Raw genomic sequence first — 15501 nt, forward strand, 5'->3', positions numbered from 1 at the left:
TGCCACTTTGCTGGCATTATACAGTCTATCTCATTCGCTCCGTCCTTGCCTGAGGATAATATCTCTGTCTTTGGCAGACAATATTCTGGCTATTAAAGGCCTAGGGGCCCCTCCCGCCACAGGGGGTTTGCTTGGGATTCTATGTGCTCTCTCCACTGTATGTTTTTATTTCAGTAGTCTCAGGTATATGGAGTATGTGAGATACTGTGTATTTGAGAGGCTGTACTGTAAGGCTGGGTTCACACTGCGTTTTTGCAATCCGTTTTTTTCATCCGTTTTTTGAAAAAAACGGAGTGCAAAAACGGATGCAGTTGTGTGGATCTGTTTTTTTGACGGACTCAAAAACGTTGCTGACACTATTTTTTTTGTCCGTTAAAAAAAAAAAAAACGGATCCCTTAAACGGATTGCAAAAACGCAGTGTGAACCTAGCCTTACATCCCTGCTAATCCTTCTGGCCCTCAACTGGAAGGATTGCTATATCACCCTGTTTTATACTATCTGCAGTATTGATGTTCTCAGGTTATGCTCGACTTATTTATCTATACAAAGTACAGCAGCAAACTGTAAATACTAAGATATATGCATAATATAGATATTTTAACTTACAATGCTAGAGACAGTCAGGATCTGAGGCACATGTAAATAACTAGATGATCAACCAATTAAAGTGGCCCTTTTACTGATAAAATCCCAGTATTAGTGAAATGCATGCACTGTTTGGCAGTCTAGTAGTGATTCTCTAAGTATAGTGTGATACCACATGTCCTGTGCTGCTCTCTACCTGGGCCAGTTTTCCATAGAATTTTGGTCTCAACATACAATATTTTCAACTTACAATCGTCGTCCTGGAACCAATTAATATTGTATCTAGTAGTGCACTACTAGTTATTTTTACTGCCCACATAAACTTTAAAGACATACTCCTAAATCTACACATAGAGTATAATGCCTTCAAAGTGCCCCAATACATACACAGTTATCTTACAACATTGTTGACAATAAGTATTACCACCATATAGTGATTACATATTACCTCCATATTAAGACTGAACAAAACATAAAGACATTACCAATGATACCACTATGTGACCACTATCTCTAAAGGCCCTATAAGAGAGTGTATTTACATCCAGTGACTCATAGCAGCCTGTCCGACATTAACCCAGCGGCGCCCCCTTTTGTTTGATGGGTGATGCGCCCTGTGCACACCCCTAAGGCCAGCCCGGAGCATAATAAGGTGCCCTCAGATACAGGATCCTACACTATAGATATGCCTTACTATATTTCTATATTATATGAACGAGAAGTGGCAGTGTCCATTTTGCATCTTGCACTCCACATGGCTGATTTAAGTAGGGGAAAGCTAGATCCTACTTGTTCAGAATTTGTAGGCTTAGTACTAGCCCAGGGGAGGCATATCTGTATTGAGGTGACCTTACCGTAGTGAGATGGTACACATTATTTGATCAAATCATGTGCCAAGAACCTCATTTTTTCTATAGCAGTACTGCAATTTAGAAATATCTATATGATACATTTATGTTAGCATTTGCAGTCTGCTGTTGTACTTTTTTTGTTTGCATCTGCATTTCAGCCATTTCAGCGTGCACCTACTTAGTTATAATAGTTCTTTTGGATGTGCTGACCAATTTTCTGTATTTCTTTCTGGCTAGTCTTTGGACTGTTTAAACCAGTGCTTCTCAAACTTTTTCTATTGGAGCCTCACCCAACAGACCAAGGCAATGCCTGGGCCTCACCATCTGTGGTGAAAGTACATTTAAAAGCTGAAAACATTGCTAGGGCTACCTTTCACCCGTCTCCCAAGCCCTATATACTAATAAAGCAAGTTCAAAATAAATTAGCGTAGGGACCCGTGTGAACCAGGAGACCTGCACATTGGTACACGGGGCGATATGACTTGATCAATTCATATTCCAACATCCTGAAGTTGTTTTTTTTAAATAGGCTTAGCAGCATTAGTATCAGCCATAGGTGTGATGTGCAGCCGCTCCTCTCTCTCCCTATGTCGGATTCAAAATAAATTAATAATGTTGTTAAAATGGAGATTTCTGCAAACAGAAAAAGGACTGTGCAGATTATAGTTACTTTGTGAAAACTGGCTCCCCAGCTGGGCCTCACCAACAACTAGGGGCCGCCTCAATAGTGAGGTCGCCTCACAGTTTAAGAAGCACTGGTTTAAACGGAACCTTCAGTGTCAAAGTCTATGAGACTTTCACTCAGTATCCCATGCACTCCTTTTGGGATTAAGATTAGAAATGATCAGGGAGCATAGTTTTCCTACTAAGAATGATATAGGTACACGCTTAGCTCAATTCTATACTGAACTTTACTATACTTAGGGACGGGAGATTATTCAGTCTTAGTGATGGCTGAGTACATGGACTCCGAACCCGAACCAGAACGTTGGGTATTTGATAAGCGGGGGCTGCTGAACTTGGATAAAGCTGTAAGGTTGTCTGGAAAACATGAATACAGCCAATATCCATGATTTCCACATAGCCTTAGGGCTTTATCCAACTTCAGCAGCCACCGCTAATCAAATGCCAAAAGTTCGGGTTCAGATCAACTCCAGCATGCTCGAGGTTCGCTCATCTCTAAAGATGAACTGATATTAGCTGAGGTAATGGCGGCCATTTCTCATTTGTCAAGAGAAAGGCGCCTGGCCCTGAGTTATATAACTTTGTAATGTGCTTCAATCACCTATGAATAAATTAAAACAATTATTCCTACTGAATAATTCTTTGCTGTTTGTCCAGTGTTTTGCTCACAATACTATAAATCCATGCACACAACAAAAACAAAGGAATCAAGGTAATAGTCAATATTAACAATCATTTATTATGCACAGCAGACATACAGGATTCTTCACAGTCCTCAGCATTTATTACATTCATTATATTACATCAGGATTGTTCAGCTCTGATTTTCAGGTAATCTTTCTTCTGCCCATTTGCTCAATTATCTTATAGTCACACGTCATAAGCAGCTAGAATTAAAGGCTGTTTTAAGAAAACACCCCAATACACAGTATTCAGTTAAAGGCACATTAAGCATTGTATTCTTTTTCTTAATAAATTATTTTTAGTGTTAATTCCAGACCACAGATCTATACATTTAAAGTAAAGTGCAGCACCTTAGCTTATAATTAAATATATTAATTAACTTAAAAAATAAAAGCTCATAAAATATATAAGTTGATTTCTTATTTTCTTATTAATAATACAAACAATTATGTAAAATTACTTTTGCTCTTCTTGGGCAAATGTGTAAGAATTTTGGAGCTCAATAAAAGCAATTGAGTAAGAGGAAATAAAAGTTGAAACCCGTGCCTTCCATGCTGTCCTCTAAACAGAGAACAAATATACAATGCCACCTGTCTCCTAAGCCTGAGATATCAAGAATTATGCCATAGGGTATGTGCTGTTCTATTTATCTAGCTCTGTATTTTCTTGTTTTCTTCAAGTGGTACACTACAAACCACACTGGTTATTAGGCCTTGTTCACGTCTTAAAATGTGCAAGTTCACACATGCGTCCCTGCCTGATAGGTGGGCAGGTGGGTGCGGCACGGCGGGGAGGAGGTATGGCTCCCTTCCGTGCCCGATTTATTAGGGTTCACATCTGGAAACAGATGCAAACCAGACAAGAATCGACTCCTGCTCTAAGCAGGTGTAAATTTTTGCACAAAAGCTGCGCTAGAAGCAGGGTCAACTGGCTTTACTAAGAGGCGTACACCTCCCTTACCAGGGACTGATCCGATCAACTACATTTTTATATTTTAGGGAAAAGCCTTGTAGGGTGGCAACACCAAGTTAAATTGAGTGGTCATGTTTAATACCAAGTTGTAAGCTTAAAATACCCTGGGTTGACAGATTGCAACTATTATTAGAATTAGCTTGCTGCATACTCTTCATCCACTGAACTTAATAGTAATATAATATTAGTTTGCAGCCAGTTCAGTGCTCTATATCAGGGAAACAGAGCTGCAGAATAATGGCATATTAAGAAATTAGCCAGTAAACAACTTTACATCCATTTAGATAAAAAACTAAAAAACAAAATGAATTGTTGTTTATGGTGAACATTCACTGTAAAGCTATGTTTACACAATGAATTTTTGTGACAAAAAGGGCAGTTGATTTTAATTAAAACAGCAGCCATTCTTGTCACAAAGACATGTGTTGCATTAATGTCCCTGCAAACAGCGGCTACTGTTCACACAATGTATTAAACAACAGCCGTTGAACGTACCATGTGTGAACATAGCCTAATAGTAAAACATGAAGTCATTGAGTATATATATATTATATATATATATATGTGTGTGTTCATTCACCTGGATTTATTTTTAATGTTTATTGTTAACAGACCAAAATACATTCCATGTAGGCAGCCTGTCCTATTAATAGCTAGGCGCATTACCCTCTTCAAGGTCCCGCTGTCACTGGATACAACAAAGTTACATATTTTGGCTGCCAGGGTCAACCTACACTAACCAAATTAATAATATCTGATTGGATGTGATTGTATTTAGATGTAGAGAATGTTATAAGGAATTATGACCAGATGCAAGAACAACTGGAAGTAAATATCAGCAACTACAGAAAGCAGATACATTACAACTACCTAGTCTTAGAGTTGGCTCTTTGGGCAATCACATCAAAATCTATAAAGGTAAGTTTGCAGAGCCAGGTCTGAAGGTTGACACTAACTTTGTATTAGAAAATTTATAGTGCTTCTAACAATGTTTCTTCTTAGTGCCGGACATTTCCCTTGAATCTAATAACATGAAAGTTTCATACAACCTCAAATAATGAGGACTGAATTCATTCAGTAAAATTTATTTGCCGAAGTTCACTACATTGGGTTCTTCATGCTAGTGACTAGAGTATCTCATTCTAAAAAAATCATCTCTTATCCCTTCAGTGTTGACCTCCTCAGTGCCAAACCATATGACTTTTGAATGGCTGATGTCCTCCTTTAACTTCCGTTTAGAAACTATCAAAGTGCCAGGGTCCTCGGTTGTGTTGGGACCTGTGATCAATATGTAGCATGCATGTCGGCTCCGCTCAAACAGGGCAGCTAGGAAATACAACAAGATGGTTAATACTAAAATAACATCTTTTTATTATAGCTCTAGCACTCCTGGTTTACAAAGATGTAACACAGATAAAAAATTATAGTGCATGTTCAACTGAGACCAGCATACCGCTAAAGAATAATATCAATGACATATTTAGGCTGATGTGTTAGGAGAACTTGCCAATTTAAAGATAAATAGTTAGCGTGACAATAATGTGACTGTAGTAGTAACAATAATGGAAACTGACCACCTAAAAACCAACAGCTTGATCAACCCACACCAGCATGGCTTTACTGAGGGTAGATCATGTCAGGCTAATTTCACTGATTTCTTTACGTATGTCACAAAAGTGCTGGATGAAAGTGGTGCTGTAGCGATTGCCTATCTGGACTTCAGTAAAGTCTTTGATACAGTTTCCCATAAGGCGTAGGCTACACTGTGACTTTCTGTAGAGCTGCAAGATAGAAACCATGGCAGATGCTTGTGCCAGGATCAAATGGCCCTCTCTAGGGGTGCTCTGAGTTGGCCATCCAAAGTCTGTCCACCATTTTTAAGTTTCCTCACATAATGACCGCTCCTTTCACCTCCTAATTTCTTGTTCAGTATGGCCTAAATAGTGGGCATCCTGCTGCTCTCAGTCCAATGCTGTCAGAGGGCAATATGTCTTCACGTGCCTCATAGAGGCATGTCTAGCAGTGAACAATCTCCCACCCACAGGTACACTATCTAAAAGTAGCCCCAGATAGCATTTTTTTTCGGGCAGGGGAGGAAGCACTTTTTTTTATTATTTAGAACATGAACTTACCACTAAACATGATGATATTTTCAGTATGGTTGTTAAGTTGGAGAAGGGCATTTGGATGTGATGGATGAAACATGAACAGATTTTCTTCTAACTCAGTCTACAGAGGAAAAACATTAGACGTTAATGTATTTCCAGAGAAGTAAAAAAAAAGCAGAGAAAAATAAAACCATAATAAGAAATGTCACCAACCCAATGTTTTTTTGCACTGCAAATGAAAAGTGAACTGACCTGATGTGGCAAAGAAGGTAATAAGAAAACAGAGATTTGGTTTTACATTTATAGTGTACCTTTCATTTAAAAAAAAAGTTTGCATGTCATAGGGACATGTGAAAAATTTTCATCGGTCTTGGTCTGATCAGGAGAATGAGTAAGGAAACGTGTGCGGTAGCATGCTTCACTTCCCTGCATCATCTCCATCCAGAAGCCTCAAACTTAAAATGTATTTTCCAGATTGCCCTCTTAGTGTATAAAGTAAGTGGTTTAGGCTACGTTTACATTAGCGTTCGTCCTTCCGGCACCATTCTGTCATCCTTTTCCGTTTTAGAGAAAGCGAAAAGGAAATTGTCGGATCCATTATAATCCCCATAGGTTTCAATGATATTTTATTGTGCTCTGTTTGACCAAATAGTGCTCGGTTAGCATGCAATCCATTCAAGTTCTGTCTTTCTGAACGGACGAAAAAATTGTGTTTGCAGTGTTTTTCCGTTTTCAAAAACAGAACTTAAACGGATCGATGCAATCCGTTTTTTTTAATAATGATAGTCAATGGTGACGGATCCATTCCGTTTTCTAGTTGGAGCATGCGCAGAAGGGGAGAGAAGACAGGAAGTTCTTCTTTGAAGGAAGGGGAGGAGCTGGAAAAAAAACCCAGTGAAAAACTAACACGAACGGAATTGCAAACAGATGACAACGGAAGCAAACGGAGGGCAAGCTTCCGCTAATTCTACTAAAATAAACGGATACACTAACATTTTTGGCTATCCGTTTGCATCTGTTGACATCCGTTAGCAAATCTGTCTTTAGCTATCCGTTTACAAAAAATTAACGGATCCGTCAGTTTCATGTAAAATCGCTAGTGTGGCCGAGCCCTTACAATTACACCGCAGTATGCATGTGAAGTACTGCATGGTTAAAAATGAAAACACTAAAATATGAATCTGTACATAATCCTAAAGTTTCATGACTCTTGCTATTTTGGAGATCCCCTAACAACGATTTTTTGTGAATGTAGAGCTGCTATAAGGTAGCTCTGTGTAAAGGTAAATTGTCAGAAACTTACAATGTTGGTGGAATCTGGAGAGTTCACTCCCCAGAACAAAAATGTTGAGCGATGGTCTCCTGTATTCAGTACGGCAGGGTTTTGTCTGGCAATTCCCAAATTCAGATCAAACTCCCACTGCAAAGCCCCAGTATTGCTGTCTATAATAATGATCTGAACACAAAGATGAACATTACCGATACAAGAATACAGAGGTTCAAAGCTTAAAATATCCTGAAAGTTACTTACAAAATTACATCCAGATAACTGCACATACATGTGTGAAGGCCGTGGCAGTGCGCTTTACTCCCTTCCTGGTCGCCTGATCTGTCTCTTAGCAGGAGACAGGCAATGAGTCAGATCGGGCTGCCAGCCGGGGAGTAAAGAGCACAGCCAGACACTTCTTCTGGCTATATACAGTATAGACTGAAAAGTAATGAAGGACCTTTAATTTGATAATACATTTACAATTTTTTATAAACCTTTAAGATAACCACTCACTTATAAGAACATGAAACACTGAACAAAAAAGAAAAAGTACTTAAAAAGATACAAAGGTATACCATGAACAAAACAGCAAATAAACTATGCATAGTACATACCTATACAGTGATATCCAGCAATGCACAGGGAAAGTGATATAATGCAGAAATATTTTGTATCTGTACATTAACTATAACAAACCTTCTTTCTGTTCATTCCAGTCTCCAGCTCCATCATTATAGACAAAACATCTCTCTTGAAAAATCCCAGGGCTGGTTTACTGGAAGAAAAAAAAAATACTACAGTTTAAAAACCTGTAGCACAAAGAAGTAGGTGTGTGTTTTACAAAACCTATGCCACAAAAATAAAATAAAAAATAAAATAATAGGTCAATTATATCAGCAGGCAGTAACTCTTACTGACTCTGATAACTGACCTTTGTAAAAGGTCCAGCGATCAGCCGACAAACAAGTTGCTTGTTATTTGGCTGTACATCTTTCTATGTAAAAGGTATATCAGACTATAATGAGCTTAGAAGGCCACACCATTGATTGACCCTTGAAAAGCCTCTGCATATAAATGCTATTTTACTGATCAACGCTAATCGATCCACCTAATAGGCCCTTGATGTCCCCAACATTGTTAGCAGCAATCATTTCTGCTCAGCATGAATTAATTTTCATCACTGAACAGCACTAAGCCCACTGGTCCCTCATCTAGCGTAGAGGGAGAGCCCTATGCATCAGCCACTGTTGCCTTTGGTGGTGTTACAGGCAGGTGTGTTCTGTGTTAATACAGAACTGCCTACACTTTGTAAATGTTACAGTGACAAGCTCACACTACCTGAATAACATTATTAATCCAGCAGACTTGCAAACTGCATGAGACGTCGTTGTCAAGCTGTATTTGATTCTCAAGGGCACAGGTCAAGTTATTGAGACATTGACTTTTGTTGGGGTATATCCACCACTGTTGTTGACTTTTGTTTCAAAATATTGTTTGAGATGGGGAAATCCCCATTGTATGCTTCTACTTACATGCCCTACATTCATGATATACTGGAATATCACTGGAGTGGGAACTTATTAGGCTTATTATTATTTATTATTATTATTATTATTATTATTATTATGCTTTCCATAAATTTCACATGCAATTTTTCTCTTTTCATTTATGATGTTCACAGAGCGGGACCAATATTGCTATATTTTAATAGATTGGACAATTCCGCATGCTATGATACCAAATATGTTTGTTTGTTTTTTACATATTTTTACTTTCATAGTGGGAAAGAGGGCGATTGAAATTTTTTATTGGAGGAGGGTTTTTTTTAGAAAAAATGTTAAACTTTAAAAATATTTCTTTTTACACTTTATAAGTTCCACTAAGGGACTATTACATGCAATCATTCGATTGCATATAGTGATCAATGCTATGCCATTGCATAGCATTGATCAGTATTCACAGCGATCTTCCCATAGTGTCTGGCCGCGGCAGACTCTATGAGAAGATTACCGATCCCACAGGATGGAGGTAAGTATTTCTCCTCGCCTGTCAGGGAAAGTGATCAAACTGCCGGGGTCCTGATCAGTCAGTGACACGTTTTCATCCTGTCACGGACTTCTTTAAATGCTGTGATTGCTATAGATGTGTGTGTGGTCACGGCTGCCTATCATTATCCCCAGCTCCTATCATTATGCCCCACACACAATAAAACCCCTCCAAGCTGCTGAAGTATATATACGTTCCTAATGCGTGGGGCATCACATGTAGGAACGTATATAGCCATAAGGCTATAGTGAAGGGGTTAACATCATTGCATACATTTTTTACATTTGTTATTTCTGTAATAAATAAATAAATAAAAACATACAAAAAATAAAAATCTTACCTTAAAATGCTGGTTGTATTAACAGTCCACAGAGTTTGAAACTTTTGACCATCCAGCAGTTCTGAAACTTCAGATCTCACAACTAAAATGTTGTTATAGTATCTTCCAGGAACACTTAAGATGTAGCGAATTTTACCAGAGCTAAAACAAAAACAAAAACCATGTAATCTACAGAGAAATATAATAAATAGGAAAAACACCAAATGTTACATAATACATTTGACTTAACAGCGTGGATGCAATCCGTTACCAAATTATAATAATATCTCTCATTACACATTGCATTCAGTGTAAAGTCCTGTTTCTGGATAAGCTAGTTTCTCTATTATAACGGGACTGAAGAAATGCAGGGATTAGATTCAGAAGAATAGCTGTTTAGTAAGCGCTTTTATGCAGTTCCTTCCCTTGTAGTCACATACACAGTGGCAAAAGTGGTATTACTGCAATGAATGTAATAGAAGTATGCACTGCCCCACTCCGCTATCACCCACCACAATGGTGCTCTATGCTCAGTAGTCGCAAGTACATACAATACAGGGATAAGTCCTTTTTTTTTTTAAATACCAGAAAACCCATTTCTGCATTTTAGTATATACTGTTGCCGACATATTTCTTAGGAGTGAATTGCAGTCTGGCCGTGATAAATCCCTAGTTACCACAGATCCCCTCTCCTGACTCCTTCCACTGAGTGGTATACAAAGTAGTGCCTCACATACAGCTAACTTCCCCAAAGTTTCTTCTCCATTGTCCCCACCATATCCTTATTCATTAGTTGTGCTTCAAGTATTTTCCTTATGCAAAGCTATAAACGTATATAGGGAAACCATGAGAAAAATTATAAAAGTATATATATAGGCAAAGCGGTCGGCACTACAGGACACCTGGGACGGGATTTTTGCAGGCTATAGGGGAACGGATAGTGAACGCTGTTCAAGTGGTGCAAACATCTCGAAAAAAAGGTCCATCAAACACTTGAAATAGAAGAAATCTTGAGAGTGCACTCACCATAAAAAGCTTTCTTTATTAGATCCTTAAAATCAATGGTCAGAGGAAGTGCTGTGATTAGCACGAAACAGCTGTAACGATCAGTGGAGGGTGCTGGCGTGCTGTGCCGTCGTCTGCTACAAGTCTGTGATTTTAAGGATCTAATAAAGAAAGCTTTTTATGGTGAGTGCATTCTCAAGATTTCTTCTATTTCAAATGAGAAAAATTATTATACACATAGATCCATTAATTTCTGTGTAGTACTGTATTCTCTTACTTTACATATGCGGACTTATAGAAGTATATGGTATATAAAAGAAGTATATGATATACAAATGTACACAAGTACAGTATTAATGCACCTGATGAGAAGGCCAGAAAATAGAACTTGTGGGTCCACCTGAAGAAACAGGGGGTGCTACCACTGACACTAATGTAAGATATGTCATAACAGAAAAAGAATATTTAATACATTTATAGGAGTGACATATTTAGATTAAAGCATAGTGTTGAAATATACACAATTTTTTCCATGGGATAGACCCTTTTAATTCAACAGAATCCTGCATTTGGGCTTGAAAACTTTTCACTTAGTCTGATAGGCAGCGGATATGTTTTTGTGTATATAATTATGGAATCTTTCTCTTCATATAGTGGAAGAACAATATCAATGCTTTGTTACATGAAAACAAAAAGTTTATAGTATATATATAACCTTGAAGAAGCTACTACAGGAATAAACCCAGCAGAACTATTCCTTTGTGCCTCCCAGTCAGGATCCTGTGCAGTGGGTTTGGCTTCAAGTACCGCAGTGTAAGAACAAAGCTCGCTGACAGAATAAGCAGCAATGGAGCTACCTGTTGGAGGAGACTAAAGTTTGTTACATAAACACACACACACGTTAGGGAGAAAAACATTATATATATATATATATATATATATATATATATAGTGTATATACACATATACACACACATACAGTGTTCCCTCAACATACGATATTAAAGGAGAAGTCTGGCAAAAACTATTTTTTAATATGTTATTACTTATGGAAAGTTAGACAACTTTCTAATGTACATTAATTATGGGAAATGCACATATAGGGCTATTTCCCTTAAAGGGGTCCTCCCCGGTTCCAACGGCGGGTCCCGCATCGCGGCGCTCCGGTGCCTGGTTCTCGGCCGCTTCTGGGTGTCTGACGCGGGCCCGAGACGTGACGTCTCAGGTCTGCTCAGCCACTCAGTGAAGGAGGCGGGATCCCATAGCATGAGCAGGTGATGAGAGAGTAGTAGCTGGGTTATATGGCTGAGATCGCCACCGCCGATGCTGCCACGCAGGGGGAGCCGCTCATCACTGTGCAGCAGCTATCATCCCCCTCCACTCCCCCCTTCTGCTTCTTCCTGGATCCGGCCAAACTGTACACTATGTGATGGCTGACTCCCCGCCCGGCCGCCGCTCTCCAATCACACGTGTCGGCCGGGGTCACCAGGAAGGACCTGGAGACGGCACGTGTGATCGGAGAGTGGCGGCCGGGCGGAGAGCTAGCCATCACATAGTGTACACTTTGGCTGGATCCAGGAAGAAGCAGGAGGGGGGAGCGGAGGGGGATGATAGCTGCAGTGATGAGTGGCTCCCCCTGCGCGGCATCAGCAGCGGCGATCTCAGCCATATAACCCAGCTACTACCTCCCATCACCTGCTCATACTATGAGCAGGTGATGAGAGTAGTAATTGAGTGTAGTCCAGAGCTTCGGCAGGCGGGCGGCGGTGGTTCGGTGGGCTTACTGTGATGTACTGATTGATTACATTTATGGAATACTTTGGGGAGCAAGGACACTTGCTCCCCAAAGTATTCCATAAATGTATTCAATCAAAAACACTGTATATTCCATTTACACATACATCCATTGTAATTCCAATCGAGTGTCCAGCAGGGGCGCACTATATATAGAAGTCAATGGTACTCATTGACTTCTATAAATAGTGCACCCCTGCTGGACACTCCATTGTAATTACACCCCCGGTTTGTGACGTCACTTTTTTTTAGAGAATCTGAAGTCTCCCTGATCTACTAAATTAAGGGAAATAGCCCTATATGTGCATTTGCCATAATTAATGTACATTAGAAATTTGTCTAACTCTCCATAAGTAATAACATATTAAAAAATAGTTTTGGCCGGAGTTGTCCTTTAATTGGTTTCAGGACGACTATTGCATGTTTAAAATATTGTATCTGGAGACCAAAATTTAATGGAAAACTGGTTATTGGTTCTGAATCACCTAAAATGTCATCTCAAAATGAGAGAAAAAAAGAAAGGAAAATAAGCAGATAACTAATATGGATGAAGCAAGTTCTTACATAAAACAGTCAGAAAGAGCTACTGTAGACTGTAAGTGCCTTTCTAAGTAAAAGATGGGAGCGTGTTCAGGGTCCTGTACAGATCACACAGGGTCCCAGAGAAATAAAATGAAGCTGCCCTAACCTGGTGCCCAAAGGAGTAACTCATCCTGGCACAGGTACAGAGCAGCACAGGACAAGTAGTATCACACAGTACTGTGGAGAATTACTAGACAGCCAACCAGTGCAGGCACTCCAGTAATACTGGGCTTTTATGAGTAAAATGGCCAGTTTTCTTGGTTGATCATCTTGTTATTTACATGTTCCGCAGATCTGGACTTTCTGTAGCATTGTATGTTGAGTCTGGTCTCAAATTACGATGGTCCAAAAAGGACCATTATATGTTGAAAATATTGTATCTTGGGGGCACTGTAAGTTGAGGGATTACTGTATATATGAACAAAATGTTGCTCATAACAACAAAAGTATAAAAAAGTGTATTCATTGTTATGTGGTTTCGTTATTTCACCTTTGTAGAAGAGGACATAATTTGCCTTCGACTTTGTCACATGTGTATAATAACCACTTGGTTGGTCAGTACCAATTCTCCACCCTTGTCCGATGCGGTCTCCATTCTTTCCTGAAAATACAGCACTCTGCAGCTATAAAAAGAGAACAAAGAATTAATATTGTCTCTACAAAAAATAATAAATGTAATAAAAAACATAATTCCTGTCACAATTCAACTGGTTTCCCTGGAAGAAGCAAACAGGGCAAAACCCAAGGTCTGGCAGAAGCAAGGTGTTTGTATAATGTTTATCCCTTCATTCTGAGTAAGATGTATTTGCGGTTTTACACTCTATTGAACTTGTTATGTTAACAGCAAGTTCCATGTTTACATCTCATATTTTTACAGGACAAAAAGGCATTATATCCAAAGCTGTTGCAGAATGAAGACATGTGGCATCCAATATAACATCTACATGACAATCCTATGTTACTGGTGCGTCTTTCTTAGGAGAAGGGACGGGATTTTACATGTGGGGTCATATGTGAGTTTGACAATTAGAGCATTGAGTGCCAATATGAACGCATTATGTTCTGATAAGTTTATTGTGAACTTGCCCCATTAGTCTTGCATTCAGTCAATTGTCATCAAAATGTGAATTGTCATTTGAGCTCCCACAATGTACTACTCTGGTAACAACAAATCCAGCAGAATTCTGGATTCAGGGAGCCCTCAATGTGAAGATAGGTTTGGGTCCTACCTCTGAAGTATCCTGTGGATATTCCATAAGCACCCCAGGTGGGTATACCCCTTAAGGCTGGGTTCACACTACGTATATTTCAGTCAGTATTGCAACCAAAACCAGGAGTGGATTAAAAACACAGAAAGGCTCTAATCACACAATGTTGAAATTGAGTGGATGGCCGCCATATAACAGTAAATAACTGCCATTATTTCAATATAACGGCCGTTGTTCTAAAATAACAGCAAATATTTGCCATTAAATGGCGGCCATCCACTCAATTTCACCATTGTGTGAACAGATCCTTTCTGTGTTTTTAATCCACTCCTGGTTTTGGTTGCAATACTGACTGAAATATACTGATTGAAATATACATATACTGACTGAAATATACGTAGTGTGAACGCAGCCTTAAAATGATTTGCATGTTTTAATATTGATGGCCTTAAATTTTTTCCCCCAACATTAAAAATTATCCCCATACCATAGGATAGATAAAAAAAACTAGCTGATTGTTGGGGGTCCAAATGCTGGGCTCCCACTTATTACATGTATCGAGGTCACATTTCCCCTGACATTGGCCAGTGCTCCATTTACTGTCTATTTTCTACTATAACCACAATGAGCACTTGGTAATGTTAAAATTCATATCTTTTTATTTATTTTTCAATATTTTCCCATACAAAAGTATGCAAAAGAGGAGTCCGTGGAGCCTCATTGAAGAGTCTCAAAACACAGGACTAGCCAGATCTCCCTCCGGGAAGGACCCAGCCCCCAGGACTCCTCTTTTGCATACTCATGTTTCCCAGGGGGCAATGCACCTAGGACTTCACTGCATTGAGCGCTTTCATTAGCAGCCGGCAGTGTTGTCATTTGGCTGTTCTCCCTGAGTTCAGCAATCTGTTTCTCTTTCCATACAAAAGTGACATCATTACTTAATTATAACAATTTTACATATACAAGCACGTAATACAAATTAACCACCATACAAAAAAATACCCAAATTACCCCTCCACCCCCCCCCCCCGGTCTGATTCCCCCCCCCCAAAAAAAAAGTTAAATATATATATATATATATATATATATATATATAAAGCTCGCCTCGCCCCCTCCCCTCTAATTCCCTACTCCCTCATACATTTCATAACATCTTTCCCATTTTTCACAACTTGGAGTCCCCGGAGCCATCCATTGTTTAATTATAATAAATCTAGCATAGAAAAGCATTTTTTGTACAGTTTTCTTACTCCTTTTTCTCGCAATGATGTTAGTGGTGTCTCCCAACAAAGCAGTGACCGGGTTCAGCTCAAATTTCACCTTACTCTTCCCTTCAATTTTTTCGTGCACTCTCCCCCAGTACTCTTGCAAGACGCTGCATGTCCAAAGCAT

At 39.1% G+C, this 15501-nt stretch overlaps 1 protein-coding gene across 2 annotated transcripts in view; it reads right to left on the reverse strand.

The window, feature by feature from the left end:
- Window positions 1–2834: 2834 nt before the first annotated feature.
- FAM234A (family with sequence similarity 234 member A) overlaps window positions 2835–15501 on the reverse strand; it is a 42457-nt gene continuing 29790 nt past the window's right edge. For both annotated transcript variants that reach the window (XM_069983640.1, XM_069983639.1), the window contains exons 6-12: window positions 13392–13524; window positions 11241–11382; window positions 9542–9682; window positions 7852–7930; window positions 7189–7341; window positions 5910–6006; window positions 2835–5103 (exon numbers count right to left, since the gene is read on the reverse strand). In XM_069983640.1, the coding sequence (XP_069839741.1) occupies window positions 4898–5103; window positions 5910–6006; window positions 7189–7341; window positions 7852–7930; window positions 9542–9682; window positions 11241–11382; window positions 13392–13524 (951 nt within the window). In that variant the 3' untranslated portion in view covers window positions 2835–4897. The remainder of the gene's footprint in view (window positions 5104–5909; window positions 6007–7188; window positions 7342–7851; window positions 7931–9541; window positions 9683–11240; window positions 11383–13391; window positions 13525–15501) is intronic.

This window comes from Dendropsophus ebraccatus, chromosome 9, assembly GCF_027789765.1.
Source record: "Dendropsophus ebraccatus isolate aDenEbr1 chromosome 9, aDenEbr1.pat, whole genome shotgun sequence".
In the NCBI taxonomy this organism is placed as follows: Eukaryota; Metazoa; Chordata; class Amphibia; order Anura; family Hylidae; genus Dendropsophus; species Dendropsophus ebraccatus.